The following is a 22,442-nucleotide window of genomic DNA, read 5'->3' on the forward strand; positions in this document are numbered from 1 at the left end:
ACAAGGTAGGGGATGGAGGGGCGGGATGGGAGGTGTACTGTGTGATGTGTTTTTTTTTTTGGTGGTGGTATATGGGCACTGGTGAATGGATGTTTGTTTCAGCATTGTATAACTGAGACCTAAGCCCGAAAGCATTGTAATCTTCCACACGGTGATTTAATAAAATAAAAAAAAAAAGAAAAACAGAAAAACAATAGATATAAAAGATGTAAATAAAAAAGATGTAAATAGCAGCATCAACAAATTTGAAAGAATCCTTATCTTTTGGAACAGCTGCAGAACATATTATTAAAAAGTAAGCTTGGAACATTCAGCAAAACAGACCATATGTTAGATATGATTACATAAATATAAAAGAATTTCTTAATATAGATGATATTCACATAAACAAAATGGAATTATATTGTGTAATCTCTCTTTTTTTATTTTCTTTTTTGGGTCATACCCAGCGATGCACAGGAGTTATTCCTGGCTCTACACTCAGGAATTACTCCTGGCGGTGTTCAGGGGACCAAATGGGATGCTGGGAATCGAACCCGGATTGGCCACAGGCAAGGCAAACACCCTACCCGCTGTGCTATAGCTCCAGCCCCTATACTGTGTAATCTCTTGAGGACTAGGAAATGCCCGCTCTCTCTTGCTGACTGCGTTCAGTGGTCTCAAGCCACTTCCCCACTGGGGACGGCTGATGCCATGGGCGGACAAAGGAGGAAACAAGGGCCAGGCTGGTTGGTGATCAGTTGCCGTTTATTATGTTCTCTCCACGTGCCTGTTCCAGTCTCACTGATCCCCTCATTCTAGTCTCACACTGCCCCTCATTCCCGCCTTCTCCTGTCTCTCCTGCTCATCTCTCCGCGCTCCCACTCACTGCCTTGGTCTCTCTCTAGTCTCTCTCCAACTCCCCAGCATTGGGGGCAGTCACCACACTCTGTCCTACCGCACAATCAACACATGAAAACCCTTCTTCAGCTTAAGGGCAAAATACCACCTAAGGTGTGTCTCCTCTCCATAGTCCAACAACTTAACATCTTAATTCTATTTCTTATTATTAGTTATTTTGTATGGACACAGTAAGAGACACATGAAGTTTGTAGGGTGGCTCTCCTGGGGACAACTCACTATAGATCTCAGACTACAGTGCTCAGGCCAGATTAATCTTTGCTAACCCACTAGGTTAGTTTGCAAATCTAGTTGTTACTTTTTGGACCATGACAGAATTTGTCCATAACCATGCTCTTAACTTATAGTTAAGTATTATGGCACTTTGGCCTGGCCCATTTCAATGCCAGGGTAGCTCATAGCTTGCCCTGGGTCCATCCAGTCCCTCATTGGGACCCTGCTTTTGGGTGCTAGGAGATAAGGGCAACTGAGGCTTAAATTGAAAGAACAGATGCCCAAGAATGAATATCATTCAGAAGCAATTAACTCCCAAGTTACAAAAGCATAGCATTGACTGTCTTCCTGTGTCTATACAAAAAGGACATTGCTCTGAATTAACTATGCAAAGGATTTAAGGAGAAGAGAAAAGCAATATTTACAAGTTAACAGAGCCTTAACTTGATTAGGAGATAAAGTTAATTGACCAGTTGGGGGAGCAGAGCACAAAGAAAGAGGTTACAACTAAACACAGAGGAATGGGAGTGCCTTGGGAGCACTGTGATGGGAGTAACCCAATAAACCTAAGTTCCCTGTGGCAAGGCAGAAAGGACAAACCAATGTTATCCTACATTATATAAGGAATCAATACATAAAACAAAGGTGGCTTAAATATCTGTAATCTGAACAATCTACTTTGAATTTACCCATGGGCAAAAGGAAATATAAGGAAAATCACCAAATACTTTGAACTGAATGAAAAAAAGAGCATAGAATGTCGAATATGTGGGATGTGGGGGTGGGATCTACCAGAGCTTGCACCCGGCATCCCATATGGCACCCCAAGTACCACCAGGAGTAATTGCTGAATGTGGAACCAAGATTAACCCCTGAGCATAGCCAGGTATAGCCCAGATCCCTACACCCCTAGCCCTCAAAACAAAAAATGTGTGGGGCCGGAGCAATAGCACAGAGGGTAGGGCGTTTGCCTTGCATGCGGCCGACCCGGGTTCGATCCCCGGCATCCCATATGGTCCCCCAAGCACCGCCAGGAGTAATTCCTGAGTGCAAAGCCAGGAGTAACCCCTGAGCATCGCTGGGTGTGACCCAAAAAGCAAAAAAAAAAAAAAATGTGTGGCATGTGACTAAGGCAGATGCTTAAATTTTGGTTCGTTTGTTTTGGGGCCACACGGAGTGAAGCTCAGGATTTCCTGGCTCTGCACTCAGGAATTACTCCTAACTGCTTGGGGGACCATATGGGATGCTGAGGATGGAACCTGGGTCAGTCATATTTAAGATAAAGGCCCTACTTGCTGTATTATCGCTCAGGCCCTATTTAATAATTTTTTAAGAGCCAAAACTTGATTATTTAAGCTTTGATCTTAACTTTCTATCTTAAGAAAATGACTAAGGGGGAAAAGGATAATAAATACCAAAGAATAAATCAACAAAACAAGGGGAAAAAAAACCACCTAGTTCTTTGGGAGAAAAAAAATCAATAAAATTGAAAAACTTCAAGCTAAACCTGCTAAGAATATATAAAATACAGAAATGATCAATACTAGTAAATAAAAAGTCAACACCATAAAACCACAGATAACCAGTATATCATATTGCTAGCCTAAAACTGAAAAATCATCTGCCAATGAATTAGGCAATTCACAGAAAATGCACAAATGCCCCAACACAACAAAAGAAGGGGGGAAAGTATCAGTTATGCATTTTCTGCTAAGGTAAAACATATACTCATACTATTCTGTAATTATACTCAATAATTTTGGGGGGAGATGGAAACGGGGTGTTGTTGAGAGATACAGCAAGTAGTTATCAGGGACTATTCCTTGCTCTGTGCTAGGGGTCACAGGTTGTGCTTAGGGGGATCACATGTAGTTCCGGATCCAGCCAGGGTCAGCTGCAAATCATATATTTGTCTTAGGCCCTGTACTATTTCTGTAGCCCCTTCACTTGGGAATTCACCCAAGAAAAATTAAGTGGACCCAATGCAAGGTTTAGTATACATTCAACATAGCTATAATCAAAACAGACTGGACATATTCATTGTAGTTGCGATCATTAACAGCCAAAATCTGAAAAAAAATTCAAAGATGTATCAATAAGCTAATGATGTTTAACAAACTGTTTATACAATGTCCTACTCAGCAGAAAGAGAGATAAGGCAGGCCATATAGATAAGACTCAGAAACATTACACTGAGTGAAAGATGATAGTCACAAGGAACAACAAAGAGCATAAAGTCTGATTCCATTCATCTGGAATTCTAGAAAGAAAATGTGGTAGAAAGAAGATCTAGGGCTATCTACAGCCAACCTCAAAGAGGAGAGTCAGGGAGAGAAATAGGGGGACAATTTGGGTCAATGAAAATTATGTCAAAGCTCACAATATAGGGGTCAGGGACGTGGCTCAGTGGTGAAGTACTTGCTCTGCATATGTGAATCCCTGAGCTCAACCCCCAGAGCCCCCAAAACACAATGAAACCAAAAGACGCCCCTCAAGCTATACACAATACATTGCAACCTAGGGCTAATTATATTTTACAGAAGTGCCATACCCAGCGGTGCTAAAGCAGCGAAGGGAGTTAGCCCAGTGATACCTGATCTGCTGGTACACGTACAGAGGACCCATGCTTGGGCCCAGTGGGACTGGGGCCTACCAGAAGAGGCCAGTTGATCAGAAGGGCTGGGGATAGAACTCCAGGCCTTGACTGTGCCAGGCGTGTACCCCTCCCTATCAAGCTATACCCATGGCAGATCCAGGTTGATTTTTTTTTTTTAAGAGTCAAATAAAGTTAATGCTAATTACTAGAACTACTGTTGATCCTGGGTGCTTTATCGTTTTCATTCAGCATACCTTTATTCTCCAGTTGTCCCCGGTGTCTTCTTTAATTCGGCTTAACCAAGATTCGTTGAACCAAGATACATCGCTAAAACAAAAATACAAACGTTAAACATGAAACCATTTTATTAAGTGAAAAAGTACCAACTTGAATCAGGAGTGGAATTGTTTTGTAGTTTAAATCTTGTGCATTAAAATAACATGAAACATTTTATGAATTAAACCACTTAAGTTTCTGTGACTTCCAAGATTTCTTTCAGAGTTTCTCATAATAAATTATTTAGGTCATTCATATCTTCAATTTAACAACACTTGCATCTACTTACAACACAACATCTTCTATCTGGCAGCAAGAAGATGTAAAAGCCCAAATCTAAAGGGGAAAAACATGATTTCCTTTCTTATGTGTCTGCTATGTATCAGGCACTGTGCTTGACATTTTTCCATATTCTTTCACTTAGACATCATAATAACTTGGGCAAGGATCTATTATTATCCCAAACCTTACTCTCAGAGAACTGATGGTGAGAAAGGCTGCCCTAAGCAACATTAGTAGAAGGCAAAGTTCAAAATAAATCTATCTGAAAGTAAGCAGAATGTCTGACGTGAGACATCCACAACGGCAAATTTAGCTTTAATCCTACAAAGTTCTGCAATGACACGGAATAAAAAGACAAAACATATCTATGTCACAAGTTTTGCTACTGAGAGTATCTCGCCCGCACGGCAGAGCCTGGAAAGCTCCCTGCAGTGTATTCGATATGCCAAAAACAGCAGCAAGTCTCACAATGGAGACATTACTGGTGCCTGTTTAATCAAATCAATGAGCAACGGGATGACAGTGACACAGTGGTAATCTTGGAGAATAACACTTAAACTAATATTAGTGAACGACTATGTAATTAGATTTTACTCTAAACATTAAGTAAAGAATTGAGCAAAATGAATATAAAAAGGAATAAATTACCATTCTCTTAGAAAAATAGCTACTAAAGGGGAAACGTGAAGAGCACAAATATTATTATGCTCAAAGACACTGTGACAAATGCTATATGTTATGCTATATGTAGTCAAAAAAAAAACTACATAAATTACAATTAGTGCTCGAGGAGGTTTTAACAATCTCACCTAAATTTTGACATTAAAAACAAGTAAAATGAGAGAAGAAAAGCAAAAATTACTTTCCAGAGTTATATTTTGATTTTATGAAAGCAAATATGAAATAAAGTCATGTTTAGCTTTTCAGAAATAATTTCATCTAAGACATAATATGGCATATCTGACAAAAAGTAACCAAATTTCACTTCAATTTCTAATTTGTCTTTTGGAATTTTAGACCATTTTCTTCAATTAATGTTAATTTTCCCCAGATGCTAAGTTTATAATTACCAAAATAATTTGACTACAAGCATAAAGGAGACATTTCTAAAGCAGGCCTGTACCTGAAAAAAACTTAATTAGTGAATAAAAACTGTCAAACTACTTCATATTTTGACACAGTGTTAAGAAAGAGAGGTATTCCAGTTGTGATGGCTAACTACACGTTTCAACCTGACAGCCACAGTACTCATCTATTTGGTCAAACAGAGTTGGGTGTTACTGCAAAAGTATTTTTTAATGAGGTTTACATTTAAATTAATATACCCTGAAAAGAGCAAATCGCCCTCTATAACTTGGGTAGTCATTATCCAGCTAGAGGCATTAAGAAAAGGGCTGACCTCTTCTGGAAAAGGGTGACTCTACCAGCAGACTCTCTGTAGCCCTGGCTACACCAGCTCCACCCGGACTGCAGGTCTACCGGTCTATCCTGGAGATTCTGAAGCTAAATCTTCATGTGTGAGTCACAGATAGTTATGATACTGAATACACATATTTATAGTATAATTCTATACCACGTTATTATCACCTATAAAAAAAATGGACCTAAAGATACCCTCTTGGTTTTGTCTCTCTTGATCGTGCACACCCCCTTGCCTTCCGTTCTATTTCAAACCAACTTTGGCACTGCGTCATAGCTCTAACTGCCATAATAAAAGGCCACAGACGGTGGCATATAAGAAATGACAGTATGAAATTTCTCACTCTTCTGGAGGCTGGGAAGTCCAAGATCAAGGTGTTGGCAAGGAAATTTACATTCTGAGGACTCTCCTCTCTTGGCTTAAAGGAACACGCCATCTGTGGGCTCACATTACTTCCTCTTAGTACATCCGAGGACAGAGAGAAAGCAAGTGAACCAAGTTCTCCGCTGTCTCTTCTCTAAGAACTGCAATCCTGTCAGATAAGGAACCCCCTTTCCAACCTCATCACACATAATCAATTCCTCAGAGACATCCCACCTTTTCTCTTTGACTTGAAGTTGGGGCTTCAACTTTAGAATCATGAGAATACATCTCCTGCTTTCGTAGAAACAAATGTGCTCTCTCACTATGAAACCTGATATCCAACGTCAGAATACTTGGATATATTCTTTTAGTTTTTCCACATTACGACAGTTGCATTACCTTACCTACTAGACTCAGCCCAAACAACTAGCTCCTTCTATTCTATTTCCCAGAGATTCAGTAAAATTAAAGAGGCACTAGGTAAAACAAGCATAGAACAAAGGAAGCAAAATATGGGGCAATTTCTAATAAAATAAGAATCACACGATTTTGTTTTGTTTGGGGGCCACACCCAACTGTGCATAGGGGTAACTCCTGGCTCTGTGCTCAGAGATCACTCCTGGCAGTGCTCGGAGGACCTTACTGGCTGCCAGAGACGGAAGCTGAGTCACCCACGTGAGTCCTACCTGCTATACTATTTCTCTAGATCCCAAGAATCATGAATTTTAAATCCATCCTGATGTTCATATTCAAAATTTACCTATTAATAAATACAGGCAAAATTGATACCCAAATATTGCTATAAACAACATAATCATGTTGCTTTAATGAAACACCCCGACACCGAATAATCAAAAGAACTGTGTTTAACACATCAAACGTGATCTGTACTGGTATTTAAGACCCAAAGTAAAAATCAATTATAAAGGTTCCAGGACACAAGATTTCAATAATTATAGGGTTGAGAGCACTAATCTTAGAGTTGGGATAAACTGACATAAATCCCGGTGTTACTATTTTTCACTTTAAGATGTCACTAAACCTCTAACAACTTTGTTTCCTTATCTACAGGTTTCGTATAAACATACCTCAGAAAAGCAAAAGTTGAATAGCATATATATTATGATAAACACTCAGATGCTGTCTTTTGTGACCAGACATTTCAAGCACTCAAACACTGAGTGAATAAATAAATGATTACCTGAAACTTAAGGTCTTTAGATTCCTATGTTCTCTGTCTCACTCTTTCCTTTGCAAAATATTTACTCCACATCATCAGAAACAAGCACAGACATTATCGGGTGCTTAAAGTGCCAGAGCTATGCCTTCTGTTCAGAGGGGGGGCATGCAATATTTATAGGTGCTGTGGATTGAACTGCAATCCTCCCCCCATTCACCCACCAAAAAACAGATGTTTCTGTCCTAGCCTCTGGTACCTGTGAATGTTACCTTGCTAAGAAAGAGGATCTCTGCAATCGTAATCAATTTAAGATGAGGCCACTGCAAATTTGGATCAGCCCTGATCCAACACAACTGGTGTCAGAATGGAAAGAGAAGAGACAGACACAGGAACAGGAAGATGACCACACAGAGACAAAGTAACTCTGCCACAAACCAAGGGAGGTCTGGGTTTCCAGGAGCTGGAAGGAACCAGGACAGCTTAACCTTGAGGCTTCAAGGAAGTGAGGCCCAGAAAACACCTTCCTGTAGGATTCCTGGTCTCTCGGTGTAGGAGGAAATGCTTCACTGTTTCCATCTGTAGACATCTGCTATCTGTGGACTCTCACCGCTATGGTGGCCCAGATACAACTGTCGGCAGTAAATCCCCTGTGCCTTTTTGAAATACCCACCTCTTCCACGTAAATATATATATATTTTTTAAATATGGGAGTAGCACTGCACTGTACCACGTTGTATTGTTGTTCATTGATTTGCTTGAGCGGGCACCAGTAACATCCCATTGTGAGACTTGTTACTGTTTCTTGCATATCAAATACGCCACCTCTGCCGTGTGGGCGGGATACTCTTAGTAGCTTGCCGGGCTCTCTGAGGGACGGAGGAATCGAACCCTGGCTGACCAAGTGCAAGGCAAATGCCCTACCCACTGTGCTATCGCTCCAGTCCAACAAAAATTACTAGAGGACAAAAAAAAAAAAAGACTAGAGAATAAAAAGAAAATCCGTAAGTCAGAAAGAGGAAGGCTGAGAAGTAACAGCACAATGCAACAAATTGCAGAAAACGGGTTGCTGATAAAGGACATGGCTGAACTAAAATGAGCTGCTCCCCCTAGAATGTCAAGTACAGTGCTAGACATCATCAAGGGGCTTTTACAGTCATCTCCTCTGCTATACAAAACTACTAAAACCATCTCAAAAAATACATGACTCTCCGAATGGCAGTTAATCCTCACCAACCAGGAATATCAAAGTGAGAGCCCTGTTCAGGATACTTGGCTCCAATTAAATCACTCTGAAACCAGTGTCTAAGCATGTTAGAAACATTTTGAAGAAACCAGGGGATCAGGCACACTTCATACTTCCGAATGACTGCCTTCAAAATGTTAACATGTTAAGTTTGTCTATTAAAGTGTTAATCTTGAGTTATCCACAAAATCTGCATTTATATTAATTTGAAAGATTGAAAATGTCGAGAATTTTGATACTGTTTTAAGTTACTGTTCTGGTGCTTTTGTCTCGGTTTGGTTTGGTTTGATTTTTTTTTGGGGGGGTGGGGGGACATCCAGCAGTGCCACGGCTTATCTTGGCCCTGTCCTCAGATCACTCTGACAGAGCCCAAGGGACCTTATGTGGTTGGTGCCTGGGATTAAACCACATGCAAGGCAAGCACTACACCTGTTGTATCGTCTCTTTGGCCTTAAGTTATTTTTCTATGTATGATGAAAGTTTTTTGCTGTTAAACCACCTAGTGAGTCTTCAATGCCAAGAACAATAAACCTTCAAAAGATAATGGTAACCATCTCTTTCTCAAAATAATGTAGTATAACTAATATCTGGCTCTCACTGAATGCATATTATCATGAAAGTATGCTAATTAAAAATTCAGTGAGTGGGCCCAAGGGATAGAACAGTGAGTAAGGGTGCTGTCTTGCACATGGCTGACCCAAGTTTGATTCCCGCATCGTACACAATCCCCTGGGCACCCCCAGGAATAATCCTGGAGCACAGAGCCAGCAGTAAGTCCTGAGCACTGGTGGGTTTGGCCTCCAAACAAAATCTATGATGTATTTAATGGATTAACAAGACTCAACAATTGGCCCTCTTTGCCCTATTAAGAGTACAGTTCTTACTCAAAACATTAATTCTAATCTTTGCCCAAATTCGGCAAAAATTTAGGAAAAAATGATAGAGGTATCATATAATTTGATACTGTATATTTATAAACTGTATATTTATATATACTGCCACCATGCTCCAGGCCACTTTTCCAGATGCTCGAGCCAAGCCACACACATGAGCGAAGTCCCACAGAATCATGTAATACAGAACTTTGTGATCTTGAACTCTAGGCTCAACAAGACCTGGAAACAGAGATCCTCTGCCTGTTTCCACCAATCTCCAGCAACCCAGGGGTCACAGCCATAAGACCCACCCTGCAGGTGCCAGACAAATTTCTCATCAGCTGACCTCCACTACCCAACTGCCACCAAGCTCCAGGCTGCTTTTCTGGACCACGACTGCTTTTCCGGACCACGACCGCTTTGTGGCCGCACAATGCATCTTAAACACTTCCTACCCAATTTCCATCATACTGCACCACATTTGCTGGGGTTCAAATATGGCGTGAGCCATCCGAACACCTATAATGGCAATTGGAGGCCGCCCTAAAAGCATCCATCCCTCTTGGAGAACCCGGCAAGCTACCTAGAGTAGCCTGGACGGCAGAGCCTGGCAAGCTAGCCGTGGCATATTCGATATATTAAAACCAGTAACAACAATGGGCCTCATTCCCCTGACCCTGGAAGAGCCCCCAATACGGCACCATTAAGAAGGATAAACAAAGAGAGGCTGATAAAATCTCAGGGCCGAATTAAGCTGCCAAAACGAAGAAGGACTAAAATGACTGTTTACAGTTTTAACGCACATATGCTGGCACTGGAAGCATCCATCAAGGACCTGATGGTGCAAGTGCAGAAGATCAAGTATGACATCATTGGATTGACTGAGACAAGAAGGCATTGAACATATCACACCGTTTTCGACACTAGGGAAGAACTATTCTCGGAAGATGTGACAGTAGAGGCATCAGTGGTGTTGGTGTCAACATGAACTTAGCCATGAGCATTGATTTGTTCGAATGCCTAACAACCTGAATTGAATGATTATGCCTAAATAGCTTCGGTTTGTTTCTGGCAGTTTCTGTCTTCGGCATTTAAGTACCAACATCCAATTATGATGAAGAAGAAATTGAGAAGTTTTACATGGAGCTGGAGAAGTTCTATAAAGAAGACCACACCTTCTACAAGGTCATTGTCGGTGATTTTAATGCCAAGATAGGACTTAGAAGGTCGCCCGAAGACCTCCACATTGGGACCCACACACTATAAATGAACAGGGTAAGAGACTGAGTACATCATGTTGACCAAGATCATCCATGGTAACTCGCAGTTCCAGAAGGCCAAATCTAAACATTGGATATGGGAGTCTCCCAGTGGATAGTTCCACAACCAAATTGACCACATCACATTCAATCAACGGTTTTGCCTGACCAATGTCACTATTGTCCAAAATTCCAAATGGGATCAGACCACCATCTCCTTCGTGCAAAATTCTACTTCATGGAGCAGGGAGAAAGGGCTGAAAAGTTTAAGAACGAACTCCCAGAATGACCACCAACTAGGAGCTCTTTGGCACCACTGCAGCAATATGGGAAGATACTGTCGTTGACAACATCGATGAGGAATACGATCAACTGGTGCAGAACCTCCATGACTGTGTGAATGCAGAGAGAGAGGAGAGAAAGCAACAAAAAAGTTGCCTGTCTTCGGAAACTCTCGAGCTCATTCTCCAACATAGTCTGGCACGAGCTTCAGGCAATCACAAGCTAACATCCAAGCTCGAAAAGCTGTGCAGAGAAGCAATAAGGGAAGACCTCAAAGAGAAGAGCAGCAGTGCTGGTCGATGTGGCAGAAGCTGGGAAAAGTATTTGTAACACCAGCCTCTCCTTCGCCAACTATAAGACCAAGATGACTGCCCTCCGACGTCCTGACGGATCCATCACATCTTTCAGAAGAGCAACGGAAAAGGTTATCCACAACTTCTACTCGGATCTCTTTGATCCACCTGCCCACATACCAAATTCTGCAGGATGGGGTATGTCATTCCCAGTATACTCCCTTCTGAAATCCAACACGCCATTTCATCGATAAAGAAGCATATAGCACCTGGTCCAGACAAGGTCAGACCCAAACACCTGAAGAATCTGCCACCAGTACTCATCAATACACTGGCTCGGCTCTTCACACGCTACCTGTCCAAATGCAAGGTTCCATCCCAATGGAAAACCAGCAGGACCGTCTTGTTGTATAAGAAGGGAGACATCCACGACATCAGCAACAATCACCCAATCTGCCTGTTGTCCGTCGTCTACAAGTTATTCACTCGAGTCATCCTGAATAGGATTGGCAGAACACTAGATGAAGGACAACCATGCAAGCAAGCCGGGTTCCGAAAAGGATTCAGCACGATAGACCATATCCGTTTGAGGTTTCGCGAGAGTTCAAGATGCCGCTCTGTCTAACATTCATTGATTTAAAGAAGGCCTCTGATTCTGTTGAGACTGAAGCAGTCATTGAAGCCCTAGCCAAACAGGATGTTCAAACTCAATACATCAAGATCCTCTGTGAGCTGTATTACGGATTTGTAGGATAACATAGCCTCAGGTAGTTTAGGTTTATTGAGTTGTTCCCATCACAGTGCTCCCATTCCTCTGTGTTTATTTGTAACTTCTTTCTTTGTGCTCTGTTGACTTGTAAATATTGTTTTTCTCTTCTCTTGGAGTCCTTTGCATGGTTTATTCAGAGCCATGTCCTTTTTTATGGGCACAGGAAGACAGCAGCAAATGCTATGCTTTCGTAACCTAGGAGTCATTTGACTCTACATGATATTTTCCTCCTGGGCATCTGTTCTCTGGACCTAAGCCTCAGCTGCCCTTACTTCCTAGCACCCCCAAAAGCAGGGTCCCGACGAGGGACAGGATTGACCCAGGGCAAGCGGTGAGTTATGTGCTACCCTGGCATTGAGATGGGCCTGGCCAAAGTGCCTAATGTTTAACTATAAGTTAAGAGCTTGGTCATGGACAAATGCTGTCATAATCCAAAAAGTAATAACTAGATTCAGACCCTGCTAGGGTTAAGAATGATTAATCTGGCCTGAGCACTGTAGTCTGAGTCTGTGGCAAGACATTCCCTGGAGAGCTGCCCTATAAGCCTCAATGTAACTCTTACTGTGCCCACACAAAAATAACTAATATTGAGATGTCAATTAAGATGGGAGGAGGAGGGGAATGCCTCTAAGTGGTGTTTCCTTTGAACCTGGTGGGCCTTCAGGAAGGGCTTTCTTATGTTGATTTTGCTGAGTATGACTAGGGCCCAGAGAGACTAGAGAAGAGGGACAGAATCCAGAGAGCTGGGATGGAGGAATGAGGAGGAAGAGTGCTGGGGGAGAGAGAGGAAAAAGGAGAAATGGGGAGCTCAGAGAGACTGGAACAGGCACATGAAGAGAATGGAATAAACGGCAACTGATCAATCAACCGGCTTGGCCCTCTTTCCTCTTTCATCTGACCCAAGGCCTGGGCCTCCCCAGCTGGGCAAGCGGCCCAGGACCGATCCCCTGAACCCGGGTGCAGCTGACGGGAAGAGCTGCCAGAGCTCTCCCCTGGCAGCCTCCCTGGCAGATGTTTTTTACATGGATTCACTACCAGGATCTAACCATCTACAAAGAAGTGATCAGCGATGTAAAGAGAGGGGTTTGGCAGGCGACCATTTCACTGAAATTCTTCAGTGCCACCCTCGAGAATGTCATGCGATGAGTGGAATGGGAAGGAATGGGAGTGAAGATAGACAGCCGGCAACTACACCACCTCCGCTTCGCTGGTGACATAGTTCTCATAACACCAAATATCAGCCAAGCTGCACAAATGCTGGCCTACTTCAACTGTGAGTGGGGAAAGGTCGGACTGCAGTTGAATCTCACAAAGAGAGATTCACTAGTTCATGAAAAATGAACTAGTCCCTGACGTTCCATTTGCCCTCAATGGAACAAACATCTCCAAATGTAGCAGTTACGTGTACTTGGGTCGAGAACTGAACATGAGGAACGACCTGGCACCTGAACTGCGCAGGAGGAAGCAAGCAGCATGGAACGCCTTCAAGTGCATCAAAGAAGTGGTTAAGAGGAAGAAGAATCTCTGGTTCTGGGCACATCTTTTCGACTCCACCGTTCTTCCTGCACTAACATATGCCTCAGAGACCTGGGCCCTACGAAAACAGGATGAGAATGCTATTCGGGTATCCCAAAGAGGAATCGAAAGAGCTATGTTTGGAGTATCATGTCTCACTCAAGTGAGAGAAGGAATCCAGAGTTCTGACCTCCATTAATGATAGAGAATCAGGGACGCTGTCTTGTTTGCCAAGGCGTCAAAAATCAGATGGCCAGACCACAACAGCTAATTAGAGAGAGAGAACAGAAGGGAATGCCTTGCCACAGTGGCAGGGTGGGGTGGGGGGGAGATGGGATTGGGGAGGGTGGGAGGGACGCTGGGTTTACGGGTGGTGGAGAATGGGCACTGGTGAAGGGATGGGTTCCCGAACTTTGTATGAGGGAAGTATAAGCACAAAAGTGTATAAATCTGTAACTGTACCCTCACGGTGATTCTCTAATTAAAAATAAATAAATTTATAAAAAAAAAAAAAACAAATAAAGAGAAAAATTTTGCTGGTGTATATACATTAAAAAAAAAAAAAAACTTTATAGAAAGTGAGCACTGTAGAAGGTGTTTCTGTTTCCCAAAACCCAATTCCTCATAAAATAAATGCTAATAAATATTTAATGAATAGATCTATAAAAAAAAAAAATCAGATGGCCAGAGACGTAATACGATTTGGAGATGACCCTGGACTAGAGCTGTTACTGACTGGATTCCACAGGACATCAAAAGACCACATAGCCGCCCACCTACAAGATGGTCAGACTTCTTCGACAAGACCCTAAATGAATAGTTTGAGGCTCTTCGTGTTCCTACAGCAAACAGACCCCATTGGGCTACACTAGCACGCAACAGGGACAAATAGAGATGTTACTGGCGCCTGCTCGAACAAATTGACAAACAACGAGATGACAAGTGATACAAGTGATATTTATATAAAATAAGTTTAATATAATTTTCATTAGTAAAGATTCCCTATTATGTATGACTTCAACTAAATTAGAAATAGGTTTAAAATTTATTTTTTGTGGGTGTCAGACATTGTATGACTAAAACTCAATGATGAAAAACTTTGTAACTGTGTATCTCACTGTGATTAAATAAAAAAACTCTTATTTTTCAGGTTAATAGTATTTTATACTTTATCTTTTAATGTAAGAATTTCTTGCAACAATGCTTAAAATGACAACATTATAAGCAATTATACCATTCATTTAACCAGTTTCTTTTATAGTTGCTATTAACTTGCAAGCATGTCCAAGCAAAGTTAAAAATTAAAGGATCCAATAAAGAAGATTCCTGATGGCTTATTTAATTAAGACACATTTCTATGAATAAGCAAGAAATAATGAGGTGGTAAGTCCCTAGATGCGATTAGGCCTGGGTACCATATGCCTGTCGCCACTAAAGAGGATAGAGTTTCAGTAACCCTAATACGAGTCTAGGTTTTCTTCCCTGGCATTGCATTCGCCATTATTCACAAAGAGTCAGGTCTTCTACTTACATCTGATTTAGAACTTGTGCCATGGCAACTCCGTTAGTCAGCTGTTTCACATCTTGACAAGGTGCAGAAGTATTGAATGTCTGCAGCTAAAACATAAAACAAATGATTTGAATGCCTTTTTATAATGACGGGGGAGCATTACCTAGTATATATGCATCCATTTATACATATAACAGCAATGCATTACATGTGCTATGACACATATCTTTACATGCATTTTATAGGAGAAAGGATAGAAACGTCCATCTAAAATATACTTGGTTTACTGATGAGCTTTAAAATAAGACAAGAGGGCAAGGGATGTAGACGACATTGTAGGGCACAGTTTGTGCATGTTTGAATCCATGAGCTCAAACACTGGCACTTCATGTTTCCCCAGCCCCAGTCAGAATCACTGGTATGATCCTGGGGCACCCACGCACCACCTCATAGAACAAATCAAAACAGACAGGCAGGCCACCAAAGAAAAAGTTGCTCTGTGTATGGCAGAGTGATTTCCAATCCCTACACTACATATGCCCCCCTGCACTCCTTTGGGAGTAACCCCTGAGCACAGAGCCAGGAGCAAGTCCTGAATGCATCCCCATAATAGCAATAACAAAAGAAAGCATACATGCATACGTACATACACACCGACACAAAACAATAAGGCAGAATCTCAGCTGCTCTTCTTAGTTGGCCTGGAGACGTGAATGGCCCAGGACCGTCACACCACGCCAAACAAGCTGGTTCTTTCCAGTCTGACTTTACATAACACAAACAACTCTTTGAAAACATACTTTACTAAGCATTGCTCTACATATTAAAAAGAGAAGTAGGATGGCGACATCTTTTGTCCAATAAGCAGAACAAGATAGAAGAAAAATTTAAAAGCAAATTATGACAAAGCTAGGATGATGCAGTGACTTAAAATTAAATCCACTACCCTACCATTTTCTTTTCCCCCCACATGTTTATCTCTTTTGGAATCAGATCTTACTTCCTTATTTTACCACTCATATCTTAATCTAATAAAATTCTCCCCCCGCCCCCACTTCACTCACTGTACTTCTATGAAGACTCTACTAATCTGTCTCCAAGCTCTACAAAATATGGAAGAATGATGCAAACTAAATCCAGCTACTGAATCTAGTCTCAGTTTCTCTGTGATATAAAGGATCTGATTGGAGACTCTATGTGCGCCATGGCATGTAAAGACGGCTTGATAAAGGAAACCCACCAAGTTTCAACTCTCAATGTAGCTTCAGTCAAGAGTTAAGGAGAGGTCTGTTCTACTCTAGCCCTTACTCTCTCTTACTCTCTCACTGTCTCTCCCTCCCCCTCATTTTTCTCTAAATTTCATTCAATAAAAGCTATTTTGCCTTATTTAAAAAAAAATTTCCACTTGAGGAAAGCCCATAGTTTAATTTTAGAAGATACCATTTCAAGTACCATGATTGCAGTAGGCACAAATGTCCTGAAAAAAAAATATACCAAATAATCTACTTAGGGCATTAAGATTTCTAAATGGAAGACCTTGAATAAAGAAAAGGTCAGGAAAGGGAAAATGATGAATGAGGAACACAATAAAAATACACATATGAGAAGGATGAAACATATAGGCAACATGCATTCAGTATGATTGTGTTTTCGGTTCAAAGAGGAATGAAGGAAAGACAACAAGCAAGGAGGTTAAAAAGACAGGGTGGGAGGTGGGCTGGAGAGAGAATACAGTGGGTAAGGTGCTTGCCTCGCATGCATCCAGTCTAGTTCTACCCCTAGAGCCCCATGTGGTCGCAGGAGTCACCAGGAGTGACCCCTGAGTACTGAGCCAGCAGTAAGCTCTAAGCACTGCTGGGTGTGTCCCCCAAAATAGAACAAACCAAAACAGACAGGCAGGCCACCAAAGAAAAAGTACAGTGGGTAGGGGGACTGCTCTGTATATGGCAGAGTGATTTCCAACCCCTACACTACATATGCCCCCCTGCACTCCTGTGGGAGTAACCCCTGAGCACAGAGCCAGGAGCAAGTCCTGAATACATCTGCATATGGTCCAAAAGCGAAACAAAACAGAAAACAAAAATGGACCAAAAGAACAGGCAGAGTCAAGACTGTAGACAGCTATGACAAAACTTACCCTTAGCTTATCATTCACATAATAAAAAACAGTAAAATAGCTTCTAGTTCATAGGGTCCCCAGAGCACTGTCAGGAATAATTCCTAAGTGCAGAGCCAGGAGTTACCCCTGAGCATTGCCAGATGTGCAACACACACACACACACACACACACACACATATTTAACAGAGTGTACTTTATATAGAAACTCCATAGCCGTGAGCATATTAGCTGAATCAGGGTTTCTCCAAATTTCTCCAAGGGGAACCTTAAAACAGTATGGATCATAAATGACCAACTGTATTAAATCAGAAAACCCCAAAATGATTCTTATGCACAGCAGTTTTATTAGACTAGCTTCTGGTGATGATAAATCAATGAAGACAGGTGGGGCATCGTTACTCTCAAAGGCACCGACAGTGTTTTACAGAATAGTAAAGAGCAGGTGTAGCTCCTGCACTGGTCCTGCTAAGAAAATGGAGAACTGAGATGAATAGGACAGGAGTTACAGACACAAAGGACAGGATGAACTCACAGAATGTTTACAACAGAAAATAAGAAAATGATTGCAACTGGGAAGATGTGCAGCAAAGATAAATCCCAGGGCTAGGGCATCTTTAAGAAGGTGGGGTAGGAGGGGTGGTACCGGCCTCGCTCTCCGCCGAGACGTAACCCCGGTGCCCTCTCCGCTGCTGAACGAGCATGATGCCAGAGGCCATCTAAACTACTCTTGGTACCAGCAGCTTCTTGCAGAAATGTCTCTAGACTGGGAACTAAGCTGCGGCCCCATGCCGCCCCAGGAGGGGAAAGGTTTTTCTCTCTCCCCATTTCCTTGCTGGGGGGCACGGCGTGGCGACCGCCATCTTATGAGGACCACTAATGAGAGGTACGAGTTTGCAATGGAGGTACGAGCTTGCAGTGATGCAATTTCTGGCAGAAATTTCCCTGGACTTAGTTACTAAAATATTAAAATACAGAAACCCAAAACCACATGGCCGCGATAGCAGCCACGCGACCTCATATCTCTTCATTCTCAGCAATGGAAAAGAAATTATCAAATGTTTCCTAGTCAGCGGGCCTGTTTCTGGTGGGGAAACTCCAAATAATAATAGTGAGTTTTTTGTTGAAATACTGAATGTAACCAAAGTAAAGAGAAAGTAAAGTGAAATTTATCAGCTATACAGGCGGGGGAGGGGTGGGGAGTGGGGGGGCAAGGTATGGAGGTGGAAAGTATGCTGGTATTTTTTTGGTTTTTTTTGGTTTGGTGGTGGAATATGAGCACTGGTGAAGGGATGGTTGTTCGAGCATTGTATAACTGAGACTTAAGCCTGAAAGCTTTGTAACTTTCCACACAGTGATTCAATAAAAAAATAATAATAACAAAAAAATTTTAAAAATAAAGAAATAATTAAAAGTTGGGGTAAATCATATTGCCTATTTTCAACCATTCCTATTTAAATTAGATCACTAACTTTTTACAAATTGATCTGATTAATCTGTGATTTCAAAGACAATTTTAGGGGCCTGAAATCATATACCAACTAAAGGAATACATAAAAGGGGTATGTATGCTTAGGGGCTGTCATATTATCCCCTCTTCCCCATGCAGAGATTAAGATCAATTTCTCCTCCTTCACAGTCAGGGAAAGTAGAGTTCCTCTTCGAAATTCTTTAACTAGCTACAAAATAAACTAGATTGTCTTTTAATGCCATTTCAATGCAGTTAAGTCAAAAGGTATTAGGATCAGGAAGATTGACTAACTGGCAAGGCTCAGAGGACGCAGTGAGAGGAAAACATAGTAAAGGAAAATGTCTCCCTTCATCCGACTTCTCATGGAAAGGAAGAGACAAGTGTGTTTTTTTGTTAATGGTCCCAAACAAGGCAGATGGAGTTTCCATAGTTGTTCATCCCCAAATACAGAGTCCTGGCAAATAGCCATCTCATTTTCTTCTCTATTTTTAAATAAAGTTACTTGTACTCGCTCCGCCAAGATTCGACCCGGTGGCCACACTTTTGTGTGGCCGCTCTGCTGCTGATCGACCATGATCCAGAGGCTAGCTAGACTACTTTTGGTCTCAGCAACTGCTTGCAGCCATGTCTCTAGACTATGAACTAAGCCATAGCCCCATGCCGGCCGAGGAGGGGAAAGATCCTTCTTTCTCGGTTTTTTTCCCTTTTCAGGGAAAAACGGCATGGCGTCCACCATATTATGAGGACTATTAAGCAGGTACGAACTTGGTGGCTTGGGAAGGAGAAAAAAAAAAGAGTTATGAACTTGAAACAGTGGGACGTGTGGGCAGTCTTGGGCCGGGGGGAGAGGGGGGGCGATACTGGCGTGTGCTCCGCCGAGATTCGACCCGGGTGGCCACACTTTTGTGCCGCCACTCTGCTGCTGATCGACACGATCTGGAGGCCAGCTAGACTACTTTTGGTCCCAGCAACTGCTTGTAGCCATGTCTCTAGACTGTGAACTAAGCCATTGCCCTATGCTGCCCCAGGAAGGGAAATGATGCAATTTCTAACATAAATCTCCCTCGACTCAGTTACTAAAATACTTAAAATCCAGAACTCCCAAACCGCATAGGTGCGATAGCTGACTTCCTATCTCTTCATTCTCAGCAATGGAAAACTAATTATCAAATGCTTCCTTGTCATTAGGGCTGTTTTTTTGGGGGGAAACTCCAACAACAATAGTGTTTAGTGTTGAAATATGGAATGTAATCAAGGTAAAGAGAAAATGAAGTGAAATTTATCAGCTACGCAGGCGGGGGTTAGGGGGTGGGGGGTGGGAGGTATGCTGGGGTTTTGGGTGGTGGAATATGGGCACTGGTGAAGGGTCGGGTGTTCGGGCATTGTATAACTGAGACATAAGCCTAAGAACTTTGTAACTTTCCACATGGTGATTCAATGAAATAAATAAATTTAGAAAAATAAAGTTACTTGTAAGTAAGGTGAAAATGCTGCTTCAAGGTATCTGTCATAGAATCAGGGAAGAAAAGAATCTTTTCACAACTGCCAACAGAAAAAGAGAGGCAACTGTCTTTTACACTCTTCTGCAGCTTCTCATTTCAGAAAGATCATTTCTTCCAGACTTAAGATCTTCATAAAAATGACTTTTCCTTTAATAATTTCTGAAATGTGGACATATGTATGTAATACATATAGTCATGCATAGTTATACAGACTACACTTATATATAGTCATGCAATGTAAATTATTAGTAGCATTATTAGTCTGTCTTCTGTCTGACAAAGAACTTAAGAACTAAGAGAAGCATTCAAAAAAATTTTCCTTTATCACTGAAGACAATCCCCCCAAAATTTCTGTAAATCTAAAAATATCATATGTCCAGGGGCAGGATCAAAACTTTCCTTACACAATTACTTCAAGCTCTTACACATCCCCTTCATTATGAAAATGAAGCTTAAATTGGTCCTTCTCTCCTGAAGTTTTCTCTCAAGAGCACTCAACATTTCTAAGAAGTAATGATCTTAAAATGAATTAAAATCATTTTTAAAAAGGTCTTTGGAGGCTGGGGAGATAGTACATCAAGTAGAGCACTTGCCTTGCATGTGGCCAACTGACCACAAATGGTCTCCTGAGCCCTGCCAGGAGTGATCGCACAGAGCGAGGAGTAAGCCCTGAGCATGGTCAGTTGTGGCCCAAAACCAAAAAAAAATAAACAAACAAAACGCAGAAACAAAAGCTGCCCTGGAGACACCTCTTCACCTATCAACTTGATGACAGCTTTACTTCTGCTAATGACAGTCCTACTGTCTTCCAAGGACTGTAAGAACAGTATACTTCAGACAGTCTTTATACTATCATGACTGTGGCCCTTCATAATTTTATCATCTCTTTAATTACTTCCCCCTCAACACAGAACATGATTAGTTAGCACAGCAGAGAGCCTACTAAGAGACCAGCGATCTCGTGACAAACATATCTTCCACTCCCTTCTTGGAAAACTCATTTTCCCTAATCTCTACTCGCTGAAAGCCATCAGTCCTCTATCAGACAGTTCAAAAAAATCAACCTGTTCCAGTATTGTACACTTCTACAGCAACCCACAGACATTATGGCAAAATACTAAGCTGCAAGGTCAGGGCCAAAACCAGGAGCGAGGCTACTATCTCCACTTTGGTTCAATGTTGTCATTTTGGAGTTCCTTGCCAAGTCTTATTCCTGGGGACAGAGGACAGAATAGGTCCATCAACAGGCTCTCTGACATTAAGAAATCAGTAAGATAACTTCAAGAAATGTTACATGTTTTAGACATGACAGGAAGGGGTTAAATGATTATGATGGTATAAGAGTGGGAGCCGGGAAGGTCAGTAACTGTCACAATCTCTCAAAGGTGAAAACAGACCCACCAACTGAAAGGATAAGAAGTCAAACAGTCAGAAGAAATAAAATTGTACATCAAACTAGGATATTCTAGTTGGAAAAATTTCTCAAATAAACAGAAAGTTAATGCAGCATAGAGGGCTAAAGGAAAATATTGGGGAGGGGGGAAGGAATGTGAGGGTGAAAGGCGGGAGGTGAAGTAACAACAATGCAGGCCTGGCAACAGCAAAATAACATCAAAAACTTCCCTAGGAATGGCCGAGAGAAGTCACTGAGAAGAAACCTAAGCTGCTCCGAAAAAAAGCACCAACAAGATTAGTCAATAGGCTATCAAATCCAGTTAGTGAACACTGAAGAGAACAGAAGTGCAAATTCTTGGGCTTACAAGTAAATTAAAGTTCAAGTACAAAGAGTAAGCTAAAACAAACAATAAATCTCCTGGGCATGGTTCAGGGTTTGGCTCAGAGTCATGTGTGAGACTTTGGGTTTGAGTCCCAGCACAGCCAAAAAAAAAAAAGGAAAGAAAGAAGGGTTGGTGTGGTAGTACAGCAGCAGGTAGGTCATTTGCCTTGAAGTGGATGACCCAAGATAGATCCCCAGCACTTCAGGTGGTTCCGGAAGGAAGGAAGGAAGGAAGGAAGGAAGGAAGGAAGGAAGGAAGGAAGGAAGGAAGGAAGGAAGGAAGGAAGGAAGGAAGGAAGGAAGGAAGGAAGGAAGGAAGGAAGGAAGGAAGTTTTAAAAAGTAAAATACAAAGTGTAAGTTTTAATAAGGAGCAGAGTGGTGGCTTCTTTCAATCCATTTTTATATGGAAGCTTTGATCACATAAGAAGCCATTGGAGAAGACTTGGAAATAGAAAATTTTTAGAAAAGTGGAAGGGCCAGGAGCTAGTGCCAGAGACAGGGGAGGCAGCTATTTTCCTGGGACAGTGGAAGACACAGAGTTCCAATAAAGTTTTGCAAAGAGAAATGAGAGGAACTGTTATGTTTACTCTCAGTCACAA

General features: G+C 41.8%; 1 protein-coding gene across 1 annotated transcript in view; it reads right to left on the reverse strand.

The window, feature by feature from the left end:
* The window catches only part of HOOK1 (hook microtubule tethering protein 1), a 65,356-nt gene that overhangs the window by 40,485 nt on the left and 2,429 nt on the right, over nt 1-22,442 (reverse strand). Inside the window, exons 2-3 of the mRNA XM_055138696.1 lie at nt 14,998-15,083; nt 3,964-4,036 (exon numbers count right to left, since the gene is read on the reverse strand). Coding sequence (XP_054994671.1) covers nt 3,964-4,036; nt 14,998-15,083 — 159 coding nt within the window. The remainder of the gene's footprint in view (nt 1-3,963; nt 4,037-14,997; nt 15,084-22,442) is intronic.

The sequence above is a fragment of the Sorex araneus genome, chromosome 5 (assembly GCF_027595985.1).
Source record: "Sorex araneus isolate mSorAra2 chromosome 5, mSorAra2.pri, whole genome shotgun sequence".
NCBI classification, from domain to species: Eukaryota; Metazoa; Chordata; class Mammalia; order Eulipotyphla; family Soricidae; genus Sorex; species Sorex araneus.